Here is a 22,755-nt window from a genome sequence, read left to right on the forward strand (position 1 = left end):
AGGTGGAGCGACATGGCGAGGGGTATCGTATTGTACAGGCAGACACGCGATAGGCTCTTTTCTGTCTGATCAGTGTAAACCCGGCATGACATCTAGTAGTTATTCGCGTTGACCGCAGTTCAGGAACTATGAAACACCGACTACAATAGGAAAAACTTGTGCTGATGAGACGGCGAGGTGGATCAAGTTCACTGGGCGAAGATCAACGAACAACCTCCTAATTCTTTCAGTTCGTATTATTCTGTCGGCTGCTAGGATGATTCAGCTACGACTGTCGCTCGCCATTGCGCCTTCCATATGCGTTTAGGTTTTAGGACTGTTTTAGCTTTTAGTTATTTATTTAATGCAACGAACATCCTATGTTGATACTTCTCGAGGAGACGCAGCAGCAAGGGGACCCGCGACTGATATCCTACAAGGACCCGTTTATTCGTTTGTAAAAGCTGACTACGAACACCAAACATGTTTGAAACAAGAGGGATTCTGATGGTTCTCCTTGACATAATCTGCTTAACACTAGGTATGTATCTACACTCATGCTCATTTGGATAGCCGATACGACAATTATTTACTTGCAACATTGTTCATGCACGTGACTGTGTACTCATTGGTATTATTGTGTCTAAATATCAACACGAGTGTAAATGACCATTTACTTACATTTAAGAACATCTATCGTGACAATGTTAGTGTTGTGATGGCGTGTGTTAAAATGGTGAAGTAGCCTAAATCTATCTAAATCTTGACTATTCTATACGATATGTTACATATATTCAGCCTATTTATGGGGCCTTCTAGATTCCAATTTATACACAATACTTTTGGTAACATGAATCGCAGAAACATACCACTTGCAATTGCGACAGGTATTCGTCGTTCATTAAAGCTAATGGCAGTCATTTTAATTTGGTATAGGTTTTCGCAACACATTCAGAAAAAGAAAATCACAGATCTAAACACGTTACTAGGCAATTTACAGTTTACTTATCGCAATTGTAGGTTGTAGCTGCGTGGAAGTGCCCTTACGTCAAACCTGCGTGTGGGATTATCCTCCCTGGTTTCAACATTGCGATTATATCACTAATGTTGTTTTCCTTCAACGGGTACCCTCATCTAAATGTCAAACGTCTGTGCAGTTTTCCTTCACATAGACGCTTTGTCCTTGATGTAGGCTACAGGAATAACAACCTGAACTATTAGCTTAAACCTAATAAAGATTTAAAGCAAACGCATTGATTTGTTGATGTGTTCAGTAGACCTAGTGAAATCAGGAAAATATTTTCTCATTGAACATGAGATGTATATGTGCATTGCTAATGTATGCTTTAAAAAAACATACATACATACAAAACTTACATTCCTTAGTTTTGTTGAGGTAAATGCAAACTTTCGGAAAATTATGGGGAAGTTTATTTTGCAAATGCATGGGTACAACGCAAGAAACCCGCAAACTTGTAGCAATTGTTGGCGACTTGCTTGCAAGGGTCTGTTCATTCATTCGTTATTGTCCTATTTGGGTTTGTGTAGGGTGTAACATTTAGGGTTACACTGCTCACAATCAATAAGACAAACAACAGGTTCATATTCTGTCCATTCCACTCCGGACTCGCGCAAATTTAAAGGCGTTTGTATGTTCAGGTGATTCCTGAAAAAGACTTTCCTACACACATAGGTAGGTAAAACCTGTGAGCCGTAAACCAGGCTAATTCATTGTCATTTATAAATGAGCCTATAAAACAGGAAGGTTAAGTTAGTCATTGTTCATACAGTACTGACCAAATTCTTGAAGTCATATGATTCCCCTTGGAACCGATGAACGTTTCTTTTATATTACAAAATATATTACAAAAATAGTTTTGGTTGGATGGTGTGATGATACCAGTTGTAGCCTAAAGCACAGATCATTCATGTAAGTCTTGTTGGGATGAGGTTGTATCCCCTTCAGTATATCCCCCATAGAATAACAAAGTCCAGAGTCCCTGTAGAACTAGGGGTGAAAGGTGGAGGGATCGTTTTGCTGTACGGTTAACTGCTGATAATATCATACCAGCACAGATCTGTTACACATAACAGAAGTAAATAACATGAATGAGTAATGCCAAATTGGATTCAAATCGGACCAGCTGAAAGATTGTGTATAAAATATGCAATTGTCTGATTCCGTTAGAGGGAGATGACTGGTTTAGCCAAGCTAAGGAAATTGCTAGGCACTGTAAAATAGATTACACTCCTTGACTCTACAGTTTTATCTACAGGCTGAAGAATATCTTTGAAAATAAAACCACTCTAAAAGATACTTAAGGGCATTCAAATGCCAGTCACTTGGGCCTGTGTTGTACAGTGGGTAACCTGTTATTCTGAAATTACTCGGAAAATAAAGCACGACTATGCTGTTCTGTTTCACTAGAGCCCATTATGTGAATCGGTTGTCCCACACAAGATGCTTAGTTTCTGTGCAGGATGCACAGAATGCTGAGAATTGCAATGCATTACAGTGCATAGGCAGTCATCAGGATTTAACAGGAAGCCTGTGAATGGTCATTTGCTTAGGATGGGATCCTCCATTATGCGGAAAAATGTACTGCATGTGGCTAAATCAAAATGGGAAATGGTTGCTAATGCAGTCCAAATAGTCTAATTTGTTTATAGATAAATGTGCGGAGTGGCATTATGCAGACTTGTGTAAATGAGTTCTAAATGCAATACACTAAGCGATCTCCTGAAGAACAATGCAGTTGGCTTTTTGCAATTTTGAGGTATGCAAGCAAAATCTTTTGAGTACCTACCTCCCTACATTCCATGCAATCTGCTGCTGATCATTGTTCTTGCTGAGCTGCAGAGTTTTAAATGAAATAAGTCTGCTTCACAGTGCCTTGTGTATGTCCCATCCACTAAAGGTGGCATACATGAGACATTCATGGTTGAGCCAAATGATTCTTTATTGTGGATGGAAAGTATTTTAGCCAGTGACCTTAAAACCCATATTACCAGAACATTCTCACTGTCTGTGTGACTAGCAAGAAAAGGATGCTATCTGAGATTAAATGATTATAGGTAGTATAGATTGCCATATAATGGAAACATCCATTTGAGAGAATAATGCACAGACTGACTTTCAGGACACTCTGTGAGCAGTTCCTTTTAGCCCCCACTCTTTGCTCTTGCCATCACTCTGATACAAGTCCAGCTGTCCACAAGACCTTTATCCAGAACTCTGCAGACTCCAAATTGGGACTTGGCCATCCTGTTTTCACACCCAACTAGTGGTTTGCATCTTGCAGTGTGGCTTCTGTAGATCTGCTCATTCCATTATAGTGAGTTGCCTGCACTCAACCACACCCTTTGCCATAGCACGATTAATCCTTCAACGCAATCTTCGGGGTTGGTGAAATCTCTGCCCTTTCCTTTGTTGATTGCTACCCGACCGATGCACCAAATCCGTCAGTATCCTCACTCACTAATCCACAGTCCTGCACCAAAATCACACCCATTATACATGTTTGTTAGAGAGCACTGCTGTAGTACATGTCAGTTTCCAAAGAACGGAAGTGCACTGTAAAGGACGTGTATGTTACGTGGAGTATCAGAAGGAATCCATTTTCTCTGAGCGAGCTATGTGTATGAGGGTGGCAGCATTGATTTTTAAAGGGACAGTGTTCTTCTTTCTTTGTGGGACTGTCAGTAGCCTACTCTTCGTAATCCAGAAATCATGAAATCATTTGTGTTAGCAGGCCTATGCTAACAGTTGTAAGCGGATACAATAAAATATTTACTTGATACAGTATGGGCATCAGATACAGCTAATGGAAGCCTTTACATCTCATCAGTCTATGTTGTGGAAGCTATGCATCATATGGCTGTTAATTGTGCAATGGGGTGAACTTTGTTAACACTGGCACTGGTCAAATCTGGCATTGTGCTTTAAAAACCAAACTGTAAACTCCTGATGATTACATACTGTGACATCGGTACTGATGCAGCCTTATTTCACAAGACTAGAGTATGTGAATAACAGTAATATGCATTGAAATGGAATATGTTATTTTCTTTTGCAGTTCAAGGGAATTAACTGCCATATCCCAAAATGAATTAGATATAGACACAGTGAAGTCAACGTTTGAAGGCTTTTCCTTCACTTATTTGTTCAGTTCAGTGATTGTATCATTTGCAGTGCTTATATTTGGCAAGACGTGTTTCTTGTGGCAATTTTCTGTAACAACAGCAACCTTGGGAACAGATCCATCAAGGTGACACCACCTCCATTGGACTGTAGACTCTTCGCAGTTGCACAGGAAAACACAAAGAGAGACGACTCTTTAATACTTTAGAATATAAAAATGTCAACGGGCCCCATGAACACTATGAAATGAATACCTCTCACATGAAAAACAAATTCATATTGAAAAGGAATGTACTTATGCCATTCTACATTTTCGGCTGTTTTAATGGACTTAAGTGTAAATTAAGTTAGAAAATGACCCTAATTAACTAAATTCTGTGTTTTGTAAAAGTATAACACAATGCATATAGTTTTCCTGGTATCAGTGCTGTTTCTTGCAGATGTCTAGTAGCAAGCATAATATAATTCACAGTGCCAAATTCATATTTTGTGAGTAACCTTTTAATGCTGTGGTGTTAATGGGCGCTCAAGAAACTGGTAGATATGATGTTGTTTTAAAAAAAAATGGAAATGACCACCCACTGTCCTCCCCTAATCCTCCTTTGTGTTCCCACTTCATGTTGTGGATGAATGGCCCAAATTTCTTAAATGTAAGGGGAAAGTCAGCGCTCTGCATCTGCTTCAATTATTTATGTATTTATTGTTACGTTTCATTGACCTTTGAGTCTCCCTTACAGACCAAAATGAGTAATTATTGATGGGGGGAATAGTTTTGTAATTGTTTCAACATGGGATTTGTGTAAAGGACAGTAGGGAAAATTATATGGGATCACATGCATGCATGACTGGTCTATATTTAACTTTTTCTGGCACTGTTTCTGTTTTGAAAATGGAGCAACAGGAAAAGAAATGTTTATAACATTGCCGTCTCACCCCCTGAAGGGAATACTCCCTAAATGTTCTGATTTAGAGCGTAAACTTTGCACCAATGATCAAATCGGCAGCATGCTGAATAAGCCTGATGTTTTAACAAGACGTTAAAGGACACAATCGTTCTTTCATCAGTATTTTAGATTTCATTTCTCAAGAAAAGCAAACCCATTCAGGCATATCATACAGCCCCATAGGATTATTTTATGATTATACTATTCCTGACAATAAAACCCCAGTTGCATTGTCCATATTGATTGGATTATCTTTACCTACAGGCTACAGAGAGTTAAATAATATTATTATTATTACATGTTATTTAGTTGAAGCTTTTATCTAAAGTGATTTACAGTTAATTAGACTAAGCAGGGGACAATCCTCCCCTGGAGCAATGTGGGGTTAAGGGTCTTGCTCAGGGGCCCAACAGCTGTGCGGATCTTATGGTGGCAACACCGGGGATTGAACCGGCATTCCGAATTAAAGCATTAATCATGGATATTTGGGAACCAAAGTCATGTCTTTTGTGAATACTCTGGGAAAATGTCCCTCCACAAAGCCTATATTTACGAGTGTTAATTACTGCGTGATTCACTGTGCAAAAAATACATGAAACCACAGCATACCTCTAATCATAGCTTTGTTGCTGGAGAGTGCTTTTTATTTTGTTTCCACTTACATACCAAGAGTTATAAAGAGCTACTAGCCTTGAAGATAATTGCTTGGACTTAGAAAATGTGCTGTCAACATTGCATGTTCTGTTGTCATCGCACTTAACGTTTTAGCTCCAATTTTATAACTTCACATCTTGGTGTCCTGTTGAATATGATCTGGAGGTATGGCTGAAGTAGTGCTTCCTGTGTTCTTGTTTTTACTGTCAAGTGTTTTTCGGGTTCTGGTCATAAACCTTGGTCACATTGTAGTCCCAAAGTTTCCCAGTGGGGTTCAAAGTCAGAGTGCCTGAGATGGCCAAACTTATACTTCAACCCATGCCAACAAGCTTCTGGCACAGTGGCAAACAACATTAACTTGTTATAGCGTGGCTCAAAACACGTTAACCTAGATTAATCTCAGGACCTCAAATTAAGTTTGCATTTCAGATCATAAGCATGACCCAGTACAGAGGGGTATATCACGAAGCAGGTTTACCGAGTTCATACTTGCTCTGTTTTACTCCGTAACTTATCCAGTTAACTCAGTAATCCTGCTTCGTGATATAGCCCCCTGGTCTGCAGTCCACATACAGTACAAATCAGATGGAGAAAAACGTATTATACTGCAAAAAAACCATGCAGTTCCATATCAGAATATCCAAAGACCTATACACCCAAATCAGCATGGCACAAATAGGGTGCCAATGCTTACGTGCATTTCTTTGGACCATCACTGGATCTTTTTTCCCCCCTCTTCTCTCCTTTATTGCTGTATACTCCTGGTCGTCAAATCGAGGGCCGAGAACTGCTGGTTCTCCACCCTCCCTTTACCTGAGAAATGTGTGAAGACAGTCTGACCAATCGGTAGCACTAGTTGTTCAGTTAATTACCCGGGAGAAAAGAAAACCAGGGCCGGATTTGGATTTGAGGGCCAGATTTCATGATCCATGTATAGAAACACAAGAATGGCAGAGTTGTTGAAATAATTACATTTACATTATTGCACATTGCATGATCAGAAAATGATTTGTGTCTCCACTGACCAAATACCCAAGTAAGGAACTTGAGCTGGTCTGGGTATTTAAGATAATGTGAATTTTCTTATATTATTTGCAATGCAGACAACCATAAATGCTTTCAATTTCACATCATTATAACATGCAGTCTGCAGGCCTGTCTATAGCTGGTTTGTGTTGTTGGAATTATATATTCATGTGATTATTTCATTATTAATTGCTTATCATATTATTAATTGCTTATCCTTTACTAATTGCTTATACTATTATTGGTTGCTTATGCTGGAGGATCCAGAGCATTCACACTTATTAAAGTATCATAACTTGCTTTGTGCTAATGAATATTATTTTCTGTAACTGTGTGAGTTGAGATGTCTCTCCCTTTCTGTACTGTGGGCCTCCAAGGCTACGGCAAAACTGTGTGTTCAGCATTATCTCGTCTTGGTGCCTGAGAGCCAACGGTAGCAAAAACATAAGTCCTCGCCATGGAGGCTTCCGTGGAGATTGTCCTCCCCCTAGACACCGGGAGTTAAAACAAGATAAGATACATTTCTCACGCGTAGGGAATGCGCAGGTGCGCAGGCCCCTGCGTATCCATCGTGAGAACGTTTTTCAGGACACACATCTGCATAAGCAGTACCTTGAAGGGGGGAGATATGAATAAACTAACTGGTGTAAGGAGAAAAGTGGTGGATTGTCTTTGAATATTGATAATTGGGAATGTTTAATAATTTTGGGGCGTACATTTGTTGCGCTCCAAAGCATACATATATCCAGACAAAGGAGTGAAACCTCCGTCCTTGTTTTTGCATGTAACCTGGACCCTATGTATAATAAAGATTGAATTATTTTTACTGTCTTTGTCTCTGAGTGACAGGAATAAACTAAAATTCCCACAACAGTTTGGACATGAGAATCTACACCACTGACCTCACTGCCAGGGCTATAAATTCAGTGCAATTAGAATTTATAGCCCTTGAACCCACAGAACCCTGATTTAACCCATTGTCAGTTTATTAATGATCTAAACAGAACAATAATAATGTGGCCGTTGTTAACCTGGAGCAAGTGTGTGTTCCTCTTTGGTCATTATACCTGTTTGTTTCCGAGGCCTTTTGTGTTGTTTTGGCCCAAAAGCTCCTATTCACCGTTCACCATGTTCTGTTTTGCTAGTGGGACTCCCGTTTGCAATACTCTCATCACAACACATGCCATTCATACGTGGATTCTACTGCGATGACGACTCCATCAAGTACCCACGTAAAGAAGACACCATATCCTACCAGTTACTGGGCGGGGTAATGATTCCCTTCGTAGTGCTGTCTGTAAGTCATTTTTTTTTCCCTTAATAGTTTCCGTCTGTCGTTCACTGTTCAATGCCTGTTGTTGAAACGGCATTGCAGGTGGTCATTATTACGTTAGCAATGATGTAAACTCAATGATGTAAACTCAATGTTCACATCAACCATCAGTGGTATGGAGAAGAGCATCTCTGAACACACAACGCATCATGATTCTAAGTGGAGAGGTTACAGCTGCAGGAGACTTAATTCTAAAAAAAGAAATACCTAATGTATTACTTACCCATTGTCTTAGGCCAATGTCTGTTAACAATCAAAATGCATCAAATGCAGTACAAATTCATCTTTGTTTAAATGTGAAAAGCTTTAAAACTTTATTATTACTTGTGACTTTAGAAAAAAGCTAAACTGTTTTATTAAATATATGTGAAATTACATTGTCTTATATCAAACCTTCATTTATAAGTATATATGTGCATTGAACTTGTTCACCTCTCTGAACTGCTAGACAGTAACATGTTAAGTGTTAACTCAGCCCCGATGGAGAACATTCAATTTTGATAAAGTACTTTGAGTACAGAGTAGATTTTGTCTCTGCTTGGCTCATGTAAACTGTGTTAGCGTTGAATCAGATCTGTAACATTGGTTTTAACACGGAACTGTTTCATGTGTGGAAAACAGAAAGGAAAACTCAATGTACTGTATTAAAATGACCTGTCTCATGGGCCACATTGATATGCTGTATGTAAACAGACAATGTGGGGGAAATATTCTTCCATATCCTATGAACGGCACAAGGCATTTTAAAGTATGCAGCATGACAAAACCCTAACACATATGGTGGCTTTTTAAAAACTTGTGGGGCTGCTTTATATTTTGGTATACATGCACTACACCACAAGGATGACCTAATATACCATTATAAAGTCACTGTGCAGGGTGTTGACCCCCACATGGCCAGTAGAACCAGTCAATCTATTACCTGTAGCTGATAAAAATGAAAACCCTGGCTCAGTCACTATTCCAGACTATCCCACAACTGCTCGATTGGCTTCCATAACATGGACTCCATCAGTGCCCTGCTCCTCAAACCACAGGGCGATGAGTCATGCTTCCTGCATGCGGGCATTCTCATGTTGAAAGACATTCCTCTCTGCAGGAAAGAAGTGCTTTAACATGGGTATGATGAAAATTATAAACTGTCTAGGAATATAATTTATAGATAACATTTAATAATAAAAAAATTAGGCTTATTTTTTCCAAGTTTTGTTACCATTTAAAAAAGAATTATGAATCCTATAGATTTCAATCTTTATTTCACAATATCCTTGCCAATAAGTAATTCAGCAATTGTACGCTTATTTGCCATAATCATTTATACACAGCAGTTTCTGCGTCTAGCAATGTCAAACGAATCTGCTCCATTAACGTTCGTTTGCACCTTGTTTTGACAGTTGATCATTGGAGAGTGCCTTTCGGTGCATCTAAAGCGCATCAAGTCCAAGTCGTGCATCAAGAACGACTACGTGGCCTACCTCTACAAGACTATTGGCACTTTTCTGTTTGGCGCGGCGATGAACCAGTCGCTGACCGACATTGCCAAGTACTCGATTGGCCGGCTGAGGCCGCACTTTTTGGACGCGTGCAAGCCTGTGTGGGAGAACATCGACTGCAAATCCGGGGGCTACATCGAGAACTTCACCTGCACGGGAGACAGCACCGAGGTGCAGGAAGCCAGGTCAGTGGCACTGAAAGTAATTGTAAGATATTAATCCTCGGCTCTCTCGGAGCTGCATAATTGGCTCGCTACTCCAGAGGGAGGGACTTGGAAGGGGTAACTGATCGCCGCACAAAAACCACCTCGGGCGCCTCAGAATCACGGTCACGAGCATGAAGGAGGCGTGTTGCTCTCCTTCGGGCCACTGAGGGACGGGGTGTGGGCGGTGTATCTAACACTAACTCTAATTGGATTAGATGGGGTACAATTGGCTACCAAGTTGGGAGAAAAAGGGAAAAATCAGAAATGTAAAAAATACAAAATACAAAATATTAATCCTGTATATGACTTCTGTAGTAATTCTGCTGCCAAAGCTGCTGAGTAAGTATAAGTTAACTTCATTTTAAAACTGGAGACGCCTTATTCGGTCCCGTTATACAACTGACTGGACGTTATAACTAATGAGGGGATTCAGAGCTTATAAGGTGCAATTGGTTTCAAAAAATGGTAGTAAATCTTGCCAGGATCATTTCTACCTTAATTCAATTCCTATAGTTCATATAACACACATGTAACACTGGAAATGTCAACCATTTTCACCTTCCTCACTTTCACTCCTCCCACTGTGCAGCTCTGTGCAGAATTGAAAACTGACAGTTATGGAATGCGTATAACCGTATACAATGAGTATACAATTTATATATACATATATGAGAATGAGTATACAACCGCACGACTAACCTCTACACCAAACCGCTGCACCTCTTTCAACTTCAAACACAGGGTTCCGTTACGGTCTTCCCTCATGCAGTCATCATTATTCTCTTTTTTTTTCCTCCATCTCACTCTCAACTTCTCTCTTCTTACTTCTCGTTTCCTCCTGGTTTTAGCCTACACACCCATGATCACACGCTCATACTCTCATACCAAGCACATGCCCACACGTACAAGCAATTACTACTGTGTGCATGTTTTTATTATAACTGTCATTTTTCTTACGATTTATATCAAACTCGCTACGAATCTTTGTGTTTGTTTTTTTTTCCTTTGCGATATTCTTTCTCCTCTTTTATTTGTCTAAAATGCCTAGATTTATAATTTACTCTTAGGGTTTCTTTCCTCTCACGCACAAATTGTCTTGCACCTTATGCATGATCTCTCATCCTTTTATGTTCTAGTATGTTTTTTTATTTTGGTGCAAATAAATCAAGTCAAATCGAATCAAAATCATCTTCCCAATGGGCGAGCTACCTCCATGCTACGTCGCAACTACCTCTCACAGACACACTGCAACAGAGCACCTGCACCGGGCATATGCCACTTTACTCAGGGTATGGACATGAGGTGAACATCGTTATTCGGATATCTAAGCAGTCAATAGGTTTTTCTGGCTAAAATATTTAGAACAACACTTGATGTGTATTTTACTAGCTGTGGATGTGATGCTTTAACTTGTGGAAGAACCTATGCACTTGTAAGTTGCTTTGGATTAAAAGCGTCTGCTGAATGACAAAAATGTAAATGTAAATATTAAAATGTGCTGGGGCCAGGACATTTTACGCAAGTATTCTGTTGTATCTTGAATACCATCTGTTTTAAATATCTGTAGGAGTGGTATAAAAGATACATTTCACTGACAGACTTTTGTATTAATAGCAGGGAGAATTAATGTACATAGAAGAGTTCAATTGAAAAGAAGCACTAATATTTGAGTTGTTAGTCCTATACACGGTAGGTGGTTCCCCTTATTGTTCAACATCCTGTACAGTTAATTCTGGAATATGCCCATCAATGGACATCTCACAATGCTGAATCTCCAGGACCTTGGTGTGTGTGTGTCCATGTTATTTTAGGGAACAATGAGTGTGAAAACATCCGTCTAGAATAACAGGGTGCTGGCATTGTGCTGCGAACCTCCACAAAGAGCCCGCAGAATGATCTCACGTTTCCTTTATGTTCGCTCCTGCAGGGTCTCCTTCTATTCCGGTCACTCCTCGTTCTCCATGTACTGCATGGTGTTTCTCGCTGTGAGTATCTACGTACCAATCCGTTTTACCTTCCCCTGGCAGAATGGAAATGGAGCAGACTGTATTTTTAACTCGACACATTTGAGAATGTGCTCGTGAGAAAAATCACAGTACTGTGCAAGGGCACATCTGGCCCCATACACATCCTCGGTAACACTCAGCATTTTTCCACATTTGCCTTCACAGTAACGTGTGAAATTACTCCGGGAGGAATACAGTTTGGTTTATGAGGAAGGTACTGGTTTGATCGATCTAATGTTTTCACGTTTGTTATGTAAAGCTCATGCCACATTCCTTCCGGAAAATGTGGGGGCGACATGGCTCAGGCTGTAAGAGCAGTCGTCTGGCAGTCGGAGGGTTGCCGGTTCGATCCCCCACCCGGGCTGTGTCGAAGTGTCCCTGAGCAAGACACCTAACCCCCAAATGCTCCTGACGAGCTGGTCGGCGCCTTGCATGGCAGCCAATCGCCGTTGGTGTGTGAGTGTGTGTATGAACGGGTGAATGAGAAGCATCAATTGTACAGTGCTTTGGATAAAGGCGCTATATACAGTGCATCTGGAAAGTATTCACAGCGCTTCACTTTTCCCACATTTTGTTATGTTAGTGTGTGTTCCAAAATGGAATAAAAAAAAAAAAAATCTCTAAATTCTACACACAACACCCCATAATCTACACACAACACCCCAACATGAAAGAAGTTTTTTAGAAATTTTTGCAAATGTATTAAAAATAAAAAACTAAGAAATCACATATACATAAGTATTCACAGCCTTTGCTCAATACTTTGTTGATGCACCTTTGGCAGCAATTACAGCCTCAAGTCTTTTTGAATATGATGCCACAAGCTTGGCACACCTATCTTTGGGCAGTTTAGCCCATTCCTCTTTGCAGCACCTCTCAAGCTCCATCAGGTTGGATGGGGAGCGTCGGTGCACAGCCATTTTCAGATCTCTCCAGAGATGTTCAATCGGATTCAAGTCTGGGCTCTGGCTGGGCCACTCAAGGACATTCACAGAGTTGTCCTGAAGCCACTCCTTTGATATCTTGGCTGTGTGCTTAGGGTCATTGTCCTGCTACAAGATGAACCGTCGCCCCAGTCTGAGGTCAAGAGCGCTCTGGAGCAGGTTTTCATCCAGGATGTCTCTGTACATTGCTGCATTCATCTTTCCCTCAATCCTGACTAGTCTCCCAGTTCCTGCCACTGAAAAACATCCCCACAGCATGATGCTGCCACCACCATGCTTTACTGTAGGGATGGTATTGGCCAGGTGATGAGCGGTGCCTGGTTTCCTCCAAACACGACGCCTGGCATTCACGCCGAAGAGTTCAATCTTTGTCCCATCAGACCAGAGAATTTTGTTTCTCATGGTCTGAGGTGCCTTTTGGCAAACTCCAGGCGGGCTGCCATGTGCCTTTTACTAAGGAGTGGCTTCCGTCTGGCCACTCTACCATACAGGCCTGATTGGTGGATTGCTGCAGAGATGGCTGTCCTTCTGGAAGGTTCTCCTCTCTCCACAGAGGAACACTGGAGCTCTGACAGAGTGACCATTGGGTTCTTGGTCACCTCCCTGACTAAGGCCATTCTCCCCCGATTGCTCAGTTTAGATGGGTGGCCAGCTCTAGGAAGAGTCCTGGTGGTTCCAAACTTTTTCCATTTACGGATGATGGAGGCCACTGTGCTCATTGGGACCTGAGCAGAAAGGAGCAGAAATTTTTCTGTACCCTTCCCCAGATTTGTGCCTCGAGACAATCCTGTCTCGGAGGTCTACAGACAATTCCTTTGACTTCATGCTTGGTTTGTGCTCCGACATGCACTGTCAACTGTGGGACCTTATATAGACAGGTGTGTGCCTTTCCAAATCATATCCAATCAACTGAATTTACCACAGGTGGACTCCAATTAAGCAGTAGAAACCTCTCAAGGTTGATCAGTGGGAACAGGATGCACCTGAGCTCAATTTTGAGCTTCATGGCAAAGGCTCTGAATACTTATGTACATGTGATTTCTTAGTTTTTAATTTTTAATAAATTAGCAAAAATCTCAAAAAAAACTTTTTTCACGTCGTCATTATGGGGTATTGTGTGTAGAATTCGGAGGAAAAAATGAATTTAATCAATTTTGGAATAAGGCTGTAACATAACAAAATGTGGAAAAAGTGAAGCGCTGTGAATACTTTCCGGATGCACTGTAAATGCCAACCATTTACCAAAATGTGTATGCCGAGTCCAATTGTTCCTGACAGAACAAAGAGACAAAACTAGTTCCTCCTTTGACAGACTAGTTTTTCTTGTTAAGTCAGTCCACATCACAACAGCAGTTTACAACCAATTATTCTGAGGGAGGGAGTTTCTTGGCACTACATCTGCAGCCGGTTGGCTTAGTTTAAAAGCTGCAGGGGGTTGACATTGAAGTCTAGCAAGAGCTGGTGTGTAGTAGAGATTGCGCGTTCTTCACCGCCTCGACATTTTACGAAACCAAAACTTAATGATTCCTCCTTTTATCCTCCCAGTTTGAAGCCCAAAACAAATATTTAGTCTGGCTTGTGTGGCGTTTAATGAAATTAAGACCAAGACCAAGTGACCGGGCCCATTAATCCTTGCTCTCTTATGTAGAGGTGACAGGAGTGAGGCAGGAATCCTGCTAGGCCACATTATAACAGCTGCTCTGAAAGAAGGCATTCATGGGCAGTGTAGTTTGGCATGACCCTTGCAGTACAGACCAGGTCTGCGTTTTTATAACAAACAGTACTCCATGGCATTTACACTCTCAACACCAGAGGCCATTTTCTGAGGGCGGTGCCTTTATTTAGTACTGCAGTGCTATTTAGTTATAGTGGTTTCTCCCTACAGTTCTTTCATTAGGTTAGGCGTACGGTATGTTACTGTTACTGTAAAAAGCAAGTTTAAGCTGCCTCTTCCCATTCAAGCTGATGAAAATAAAAGAATTGACTTGACTCTTCAAAATTATGGATTATTGTAAACATTATTTAACCAATATTGCCAAATATCAACTTACTCAAAATGGCATTGATTTGTCAGGGTAGCCTAGCCTCCGAGAATGGGCAACTAGCCTTATGCATTTGTGGGTGCGTGCTAGGACTGATGACAGGAAATGTGATTAAAAATGCACTGTGAGACCGATTAGAATTTACTCTTTAGCTGCCTTTGTTGTGGTCTAACCTACCCTAGGCAGGATGAGCTGAACTGAGATGCAGACGCATCGCAGCCCAGACAGGGCTATGGGGACCACAGACTTGTGAAAATACACAGATCAGATATGAGTCACCCTTCTTGCTCATCCACTCTGCTTGGGTGGACTATAATAAACCCAGTGTATACAGCTTCGTACAGCTTTTATTAAAATAAAAGCTTGTTTTCACATGCAGAGGAATGCTATGGGCATACACACTTTGTAGCCTAGCCACACCTTTGTGCTAAAGTGTATGTGGAGTTTGCAATTCAAATTAAAGAATGTGCGCAAACAGGTTACTTTCTAGGACGTGGTACACAGTACTCAGTCAAAATAACTTTCTTTTAACCCTTGCTTGACGTAATCACCGTAGTCACCGTGTGCTGCCATCAATTAAACAGCCATCAGTCAAAGGTTACTTGTTGTGAAATTAGCTGAGCAAGCTTCGGGAATGAGAGCAAATACAAGGAATTTAAAGGTACAATAGGTAATTTCGGTCAAGAGAGGAATTGCAGCAACAAAACACCCTCAAACCACAACCACCCCGCACTTAAAACCAATTCTCAACCAACGAGCTTGAATTATTGTACAGCTATACAATGTTTTGGTACAGTGTCGGTCCGTCAACTGCATATTTTGAAACCCAAATTATAAAACACAGGCAGAGGGTGAATCAACATGTCAGTGAGCCTTTTTCAACAATAGGAAGGGATTTACTACAATGGTCTTGTAACAATGTTTTAACACATCTTACCTATTGTACCTTTAAAGCTAGCAATGAAATGACAAGCAACAGTAAATACCATCATACAGAGAGATTTCCCCACCCCAGAGGTACTTAGATGATTCTGCAAACAGACTGGAAAGTGAAACGTATATATCATCTAGGGAATTCTACCGATGTCTGGGCTGTACGATGGCATTTCCACTTCCCTGTAATTCAGGTTCAGACTTGTCAAAGCAACAATGAATTTGCATAGAAAGGTTTTTTTATTCTTTGCAAGAGGGGAAAAAGAGACTGAAAAGGCAACTGTAAAAAGGAAGCTACGTCTCCTTACACAACTGAAATTTCACAAAATGAACCGAAACGTGTCCAGATCCGATTAGTAATCGGTATTTTATTGATGTTGCAATACCGATGGCAGTGGTTTAACCGTTCCCCGTTCTTCCCCTTCTCCACCCCAGCTCTACCTGCAGGCCAGGCTCCGGGCAGAGTGGGCCAGGCTTCTCCGCCCCACCGCGCAGTTCTTCCTGATAGCAGCCGCTTTCTACGTGGGCCTCTCGCGCGTGTCTGACTACATGCACCACTGGAGCGACGTCCTCGTGGGGCTCACTCACGGGGGCGTCATCGCCATACTGACGGTGAGCGGACCACGGCACCGCTTCACCATGCACTCCTTTTCCCTTCATCGCAAGTGATTCGTGATGAAACTGTTGTGTTTGCACAAACGTGTGGCTCATGAATTGCTCATTTAAACTGAATTAAATTGTACTTTTACTTTAAACGTTCCGAAACATACCATCCATTAGATGGAAAAGATCAAATGCATTTAAAATGTCTACAGTTAAGCTAATCTTGCCTAGAGAATTTTAGTCAACATATGCTCAGTGAGCACTTTTAGGTAGACCTGTACACCAGCTTTATGCAAATATTTAATCATCCAATTATGTGACAGCAACTAAATGCGTAAAAGCATGCAGGACATGGTCAAGAGGTTCAGCTGTTTTTCAGACCAAATGTACAGCAGCAGAAGACCAATAAGTGCTCAGTGAGTGTATGTTGCATGGGAATGACAACATTTGCAGAAGGATCATTTTAAACGGCTGACTGGCATCCACTTTTCTCACTGCAGGTAGTGTGTGTGTCGGATTTCTTCAAAAAGTCTGTGGCGCCCCACAGAAAACCGGAGGAGGACATGCCCCACTGCAGTCTACAGGAGAGCCCGACCAACGGAAACCATTACGGCAGCACTCACTGACCAATGCCCACAGTCTGGGAGTCAAACGCTGCATCGCAATGTCTTGGATGCATGTGCAAGTCTGAAAGTTCAGGACAGGTTAATTGTGTCGATTTATGAACGTTGCCTTTGTTGGACTGCTGTATCTGCTACCAAAGTTTCTTCTGTAGTGTTCACATACACCCAAATATTAATGTACATATGAAACACATCCAGACAAAAAAAAAAAAGTTGCTTCGTTTAGTTTAGTTTTTTTTATAAAGTAAACCAAAAATAATTTGTTGAATTTCTTTTATTAAAATCCTTAAAATTATGTACAAAGCTATGTTGTGCGCTTTTTGAAGAAAAGCATGCTTAATATGAACAAAAATGTAAAAAAAGAAAAAGGGTGGACGTCTAGTCTTGTGGACACCACAACGATGTCTTGTCATTGCGCACGACGGACGAAAAAAACAAAAAAAAACAAACACAAAAAAATTACAAATAAAGACTGGCAGCAAACACGATATCCCTCTTGATTTTTGTTATACCTGGTGAGAAATATCATACGTTAGTCTCTTCACAATTTTTAGATAGTCAGACATGCTCATTGCTGGATATTCTTTGGCAATTAATGGTTTAAAACAGTCATTCTATGAGCAAAAGCTGCCTTTTAATAGTGCTTGGCTGAAGTGATGATTATTTCCCAATATGTACCAACTTGTTCTAGAAATCCCTTTTTCAACTGCCAGTGGTAAATACTTTTAAGGCAACATAAGACCAGCGGTCGCGTGTGATCTCAGGGAGGGCGGCATAGCCTACCTTCTGCGAACTTGTTCTCCAGCTCTGTGTTCCCGATGGCCTTGGCCGCCTGGCACATCTGCCTCAAGAGCTCCTCCAGACGCCTCATACAACGAATGATACTCCCTGCCGAGAGAGCAACGCAGGAGTGAGGGAGGCAGACGGGAACAGGCAAACGAGCAACGAGCCAACGAGCAAGGAGCCAGCTTTCACAATGAGCCGAGGCTGGGACGATGGGGTTCTCTCGCCGATCACAAATCGAAATGAAAGTCACCGTATTCACAAGACAAGGAGTTCCTTCATTACAACATTTGCCAAGTGCTCCTGACTTTTCCATTGCCGTTAATTGTATGGTCTTATTTTACAGATGCAACAGTAACGGTGTGTTGTGTACAGGCAAAGAGAAAGGGAGGAACAGAAACCACTCCATTTCAATTCCTCTGATTTCGGCTCACATTTGAATTATTTTCAATGTTCAGACCAGGAATTGAAACAAGTCTGGTTTAGGAATAAAAAAGGAATTTGTTAATATAATGCCGCAACAAAAACAGAAACCATCCGAGTGCCACTTTGAAAGGTTAACATCTCCCTCCGGGTACTGCTATAAAATTTTTTTTTTTTTTTTTTAAATCTTTGCCAACCTTCAAAGACATCGGTCATCTTGCAGATCTGTGAGAAGGAGGACCCGTTGGCCCAGGTGTACACCACGTCCATCAGGTGGGGCCGGAAGGTGTTCAGGTACGTCTCCTCATCCACGTCCAGCTTGGCCTCTGCCGACACCTTGGCGATTCGCTTCGCACATTCCTGAAACGTCAGCCCAACGTCAGCCCAACGTCAGCCGAAACACTCCAGACTTGGATGCCATTTCTAATGACAAGGTATAATGGTAAACACAAATGGAGGCAACTAAATACATCCTAGCCACAATACACAGGTTATTAAAAGCTGAAATAAAAATACACTGGTAAAAGACTTGTGTTAAACTTGATCAACAAACCAGTATAAACCGGTGCTCAGAAACTTATAGAGCAAGTTCAGAAGTGCGTTTGTCGAGACAAACCACTTCTAGACACACGGCTAAACACCCCCAGACAGAAAAACATCACGGACACTTCTGGGCCAACCTGCATCTGTCGGAGGGGCCCAGCCAGCTGCTCCGTTAGCTTCGGCATCTCGCTGGCCTGGAAGAGAAGCAGATATCAGCACACGCTCTGGAGCCGTACGGCACAGCAAGCAAGATCAATGAGCTAGCATGATAAACCACGGTCCACCTTGCCCCAACTAGCCAGGCCATAAGCTTCTGCTTCGTTTTCCCCATTAGCGATAGTCAAGTATAGATCCAATTGTAGTTTCTTAGGGCCTACATTTAACAAACGTTTGGCTACATTTGACAAACTTGCACACGTATGACAGACAATAAAGGTCAACTTCAGCAAAGTATCCTTCAAACGGCCCTCAATACTTCCCCCTCGCCATCAGCTATGAATAGAAACGAGACAAACAAGGTGAAGATTAAACTGTTCACATCAGTGCGAGGTGACTTCAGTCTCGTCTTTACCGAAAGCGGTCAAACCGCTAGCCCTAGCTGACCACCCACACTCCAGTTCTCTGCGATTCTTGACAGATTAGCAGAAGCGCTGCTTCATTTTGGACAGTCGCAGGTTTGTTTTCCTCACCCCCCTCTCCCTTTTTAGCCACGTTCCTCATGGTAATGAAAAGAACCCGTTCTCTTCCGCCCCATTCTCTTATAATGGAAATCATGTGGCAATGAGCACGTCCAAATTCATTGTTCACCCAATGTCCCAACTAGCATACCAACAGCTCTGTGCTTATTTACCACAAGCAATACAATAGACAGAGATGAATGTGGGGGGAGGCAAGACGAAGTGAGTAAAAAAAGTGAGCCATCATGGCCTACCTGCATGACACCAGGAGTCATGTGAGGTATACTTATTAATCACAAAATGAATAAAGCACTTCCTTTTCCAGCACCAGTCAGCTGCACCTGAAGTTTATTTATATATATTTTCTTTATTAGTTATGACAAAATTAATTTAAAAGCAATGCTTGTTTGATGCCTTTATGCAAATTTTAGGACACTGATTTAGGCCTTTAAGAGTTCTTGGCCACAGTAATTCACGTGGAGCAGACAATCCTATCCGCAGTCACTTACGTAAATGTATTCATAAGTCACCAGCGTCAATCACAACAGACCGCGTCAGTTAATAGATACAGCCAACAACCAAGTTGCCGTAAGAGGTTGATAGAGCTTTAAATGGCAAATGAGTTTGAGGATACAGCCTGACACCGCAGAGGCAGAGCTAGTAACTCCATGATAGATGCTAGTCTTAAACAAGGCAAGATGGAGAGCCTTCTTTCCCACTGCCTTCTAAAACAAACAGAAACTAACAGGGACGTGCTTGCTTTTTGCTGACATGCTATGGAAAAGCAATAAAGATAAGGGAAGCTGACAGCAAACTCAAAAGGCCTGTTATCATGAGATATTGAGTGCTGGGGGGGGGGGGGGGTCCCTGGCTGTGAGAGAGGGAAGAGGGAAGAAAAAAATAAAAATAAAGAATATTATTTCCTCATGCAAGACGACTCCCAAAAAGACAACCCCCAAGGAAAAGCAAGCAATGCATTTCAAACATGGTAAAAACTTTTTTTTTTTGCCTTTTTTTTTACCCATCAGATTAAGAGATACCAGTCAATTTGTGATTTTTATCATGGGCAAAGTCAACACTCCCGCTTTTGACTTTTTTCTAAAATATAGCACACAGGGTAGCTTTATAGAAGCCTTCTTAGATCAAAGCCTTGATGGACTTCACACCTTGTCCGTTTGATAAGTGCCTCATAAAAATATCGAGCTGGGTCGGCTTTCATACACTCCTATATATGAGGGATTCCACACATCGCAACAGTTGTTGGGTGCGGTTGGTGACAATGGTGGGTGAAGCACAAAGGTCTTCATTAGAGACGGTGTCTGGCATTCCGGTGGGGCCAGATTTTCGCCTTAGGGCCAGAATTCTGATGAAGAAAGTCTTTTCAACGAGGTTGAGAAAGTGAACTTATACAAACCCTATGCAGATACACCCTCGGGGTGCCCAGCTCTTAGCTTAATCTGGGTGTTGAGTCCAGTGCAGGGGTGTGTCAGCATTAACGCACACCATGTTCCCTCACCAGGGCCATGAGTAACATGTTAGGATCTCATTTCAACACGTGGCAGTCGCATCTAAATCTGCCCATAATGACGTCTGCCTTGGTTCCTCCCAAGCCCAAAGGCATGTTAAGGTTCTGAATTATTACTATTTTTATTATTTTTATTTTTTTAAAAGCAATTTTCTGTAAAATTTAGCTTTTTAAGTTTACTGCTGCAAATCATCCATCAACTATTCAGCTTTCAGGATAATACCACCTTTTGCCATGTTTATGGTGAAATTAGTATAACTATTTACCATTTCTATCTTTGGAGTCGATATTCTCAGCCTGATTTTGGAAGATATTACAGAAACATTTATCAGTGCATAGTCATCCTATCATCATGAAACTTTGCAAAGTTTTAGGGGTGGTCACAAATCTCATTGTTGGATCCTGATATTTCATCATGAAAATTCTAAAATTTCTAGAACAAAAATTGGCTCAAAATAATCTTCCAACGGGTTATTTAGAATTCAAAGAATTATAACATCTTACTTGGTTCAGATTATAGACCATTACAAAATAATAATTTCCTCCATCTTGAATAAAGTATGCAAATGATCTTTTCCAGCACATACCTCAGGATAAGTTTGTACCTCTGAAATGATCTGGAAGACCAAAGATGTGTTTTTGGTGGAACATAACCTTAAAGCACATGGACCTGGATTTCTCCTCCGTGCTTTCTGGTTATATCTGATACTTGTGCCCATAGAGATCTTCCTTCAACTCCTCTTAGTAAAGGATCCATTCATAGGCGGGTTTACCAGAAGGCAAAGGGAGGCAAACGCTTGGGACCTCGTCCACCAAAGGCCCTCGTGAATTATTAGTTTCTTTTTTCTTTTCTTTTTTTAAAAATTTATAAACATTTTTCTTTGTCTCTCCAAACAAATTATAATCTGTAATAGATTAAAAATAAAAAAATAAAAATCTGTCTACATTTAAATGAGGGCCACTCAAATACAATATCTATATTTGCCAATATTTATTATCACCCACATTTCACAGTTAATGGACAATTTCACCTTGATCTCCCACCTCTGCATGCTGCATTTGCACCAAATCAAATGACATGGCAGTTTAAGTTACCATCAGAGACAGACAGTCACTATCTTTGTGAAGTGATGAAGCATTTTTGAAGTGGATTTGAGAAGAGAAAGTAGAAAAAGGAAAAGGAAAGTTTAAGGAAAGTTTGCCTAAACTGACAGTTCAACAAGTAGCTGATGTTACAACAGATGTAACGTTAGTTGACGAAGCTGAGCTAGCTAACATCAGCAGTCTTACTGCTGCCTCAGTCTATACTTCTAGCGATAGTGTGGTGAACCAGCGACAGTGAGGGAGGAAAGTGTCAGAGACGGCATCGACAAACAACAGCAGCCCACCACAAACCAGACTGCTCGAGCTCAGCATCCAGCAGCAGCAGCAAGTTCACCACCATCACAGTGACCTGAGCAGAGAGTCTGAGAGACTGCCATCATTAGTGACGGTACCCTGCGTTGTGGCCAGATAGGTTGACAGATAACGAGAGATAGGTCGACAGATAACGAAAGAACTGAAAAAATGAAAACGGACGGACAGATGGACAGACAGAATACTTCAGTCTTGAAAGAATTGTATTTGGGAAAGGTCGAGTCAAAGGACAATTTAGTTGATATTGAATAATGTCGCACAGTGCCCATTCTCCCTCAGCAGTGCGCAGCAACCGACCGCCCCACACACAGGAGGAAGGCCAGCACGAACCCCGCTGCACTTTTCAATCCACCCAGGCACACACTAACGCTGAAGTAATACTATATATCGTTCTTTACCAAGACAGTTATATTAGTGCAATATCGAGTACAGTATTAAGCAAATATGTTTTCAAGCTCACA

General features: G+C 41.3%; 2 protein-coding genes across 2 annotated transcripts in view; one reads left to right on the forward strand and one right to left on the reverse strand.

Annotated features, from left to right (window-relative positions):
• LOC133140011 (phospholipid phosphatase 1) lies at window positions 1–17,222 on the forward strand. The gene is made up of 6 exons (XM_061259520.1): window positions 1–520; window positions 7,890–8,041; window positions 9,472–9,755; window positions 11,704–11,761; window positions 16,137–16,313; window positions 16,805–17,222. The coding sequence occupies exons 1-6, from the start codon at window positions 463–465 to the stop codon at window positions 16,928–16,930; spliced, it is 855 nt and encodes a 284-aa protein (XP_061115504.1). The 5' UTR covers window positions 1–462; the 3' UTR covers window positions 16,931–17,222.
• mtrex (Mtr4 exosome RNA helicase) overlaps window positions 17,184–22,755 on the reverse strand; it is a 27,167-nt gene continuing 21,595 nt past the window's right edge. Inside the window, exons 24-27 of the mRNA XM_061259519.1 lie at window positions 18,814–18,870; window positions 18,331–18,493; window positions 17,711–17,815; window positions 17,184–17,439 (exon numbers count right to left, since the gene is read on the reverse strand). Of these exons, the coding sequence (XP_061115503.1) occupies window positions 17,387–17,439; window positions 17,711–17,815; window positions 18,331–18,493; window positions 18,814–18,870 (378 nt within the window). The 3' untranslated portion in view covers window positions 17,184–17,386. The remainder of the gene's footprint in view (window positions 17,440–17,710; window positions 17,816–18,330; window positions 18,494–18,813; window positions 18,871–22,755) is intronic.

This window comes from Conger conger, chromosome 11 (assembly GCF_963514075.1).
Source record: "Conger conger chromosome 11, fConCon1.1, whole genome shotgun sequence".
Lineage (NCBI taxonomy): Eukaryota > Metazoa > Chordata > Actinopteri > Anguilliformes > Congridae > Conger > Conger conger.

Coding starts and splice junctions, on each gene's coding strand:
- LOC133140011 (XM_061259520.1), top strand. CDS start 463: ATGTTTGAAACAAGAGGGATTCTGATGGTTCTCCTTGACATAATCTGC. Junction 8,042..9,471: donor TTCCCTTCGTAGTGCTGTCT/GTAAGTCATTTT, acceptor TTGTTTTGACAG/TTGATCATTGGAGAGTGCCT. Junction 16,314..16,804: donor GCGTCATCGCCATACTGACG/GTGAGCGGACCA, acceptor TTCTCACTGCAG/GTAGTGTGTGTGTCGGATTT.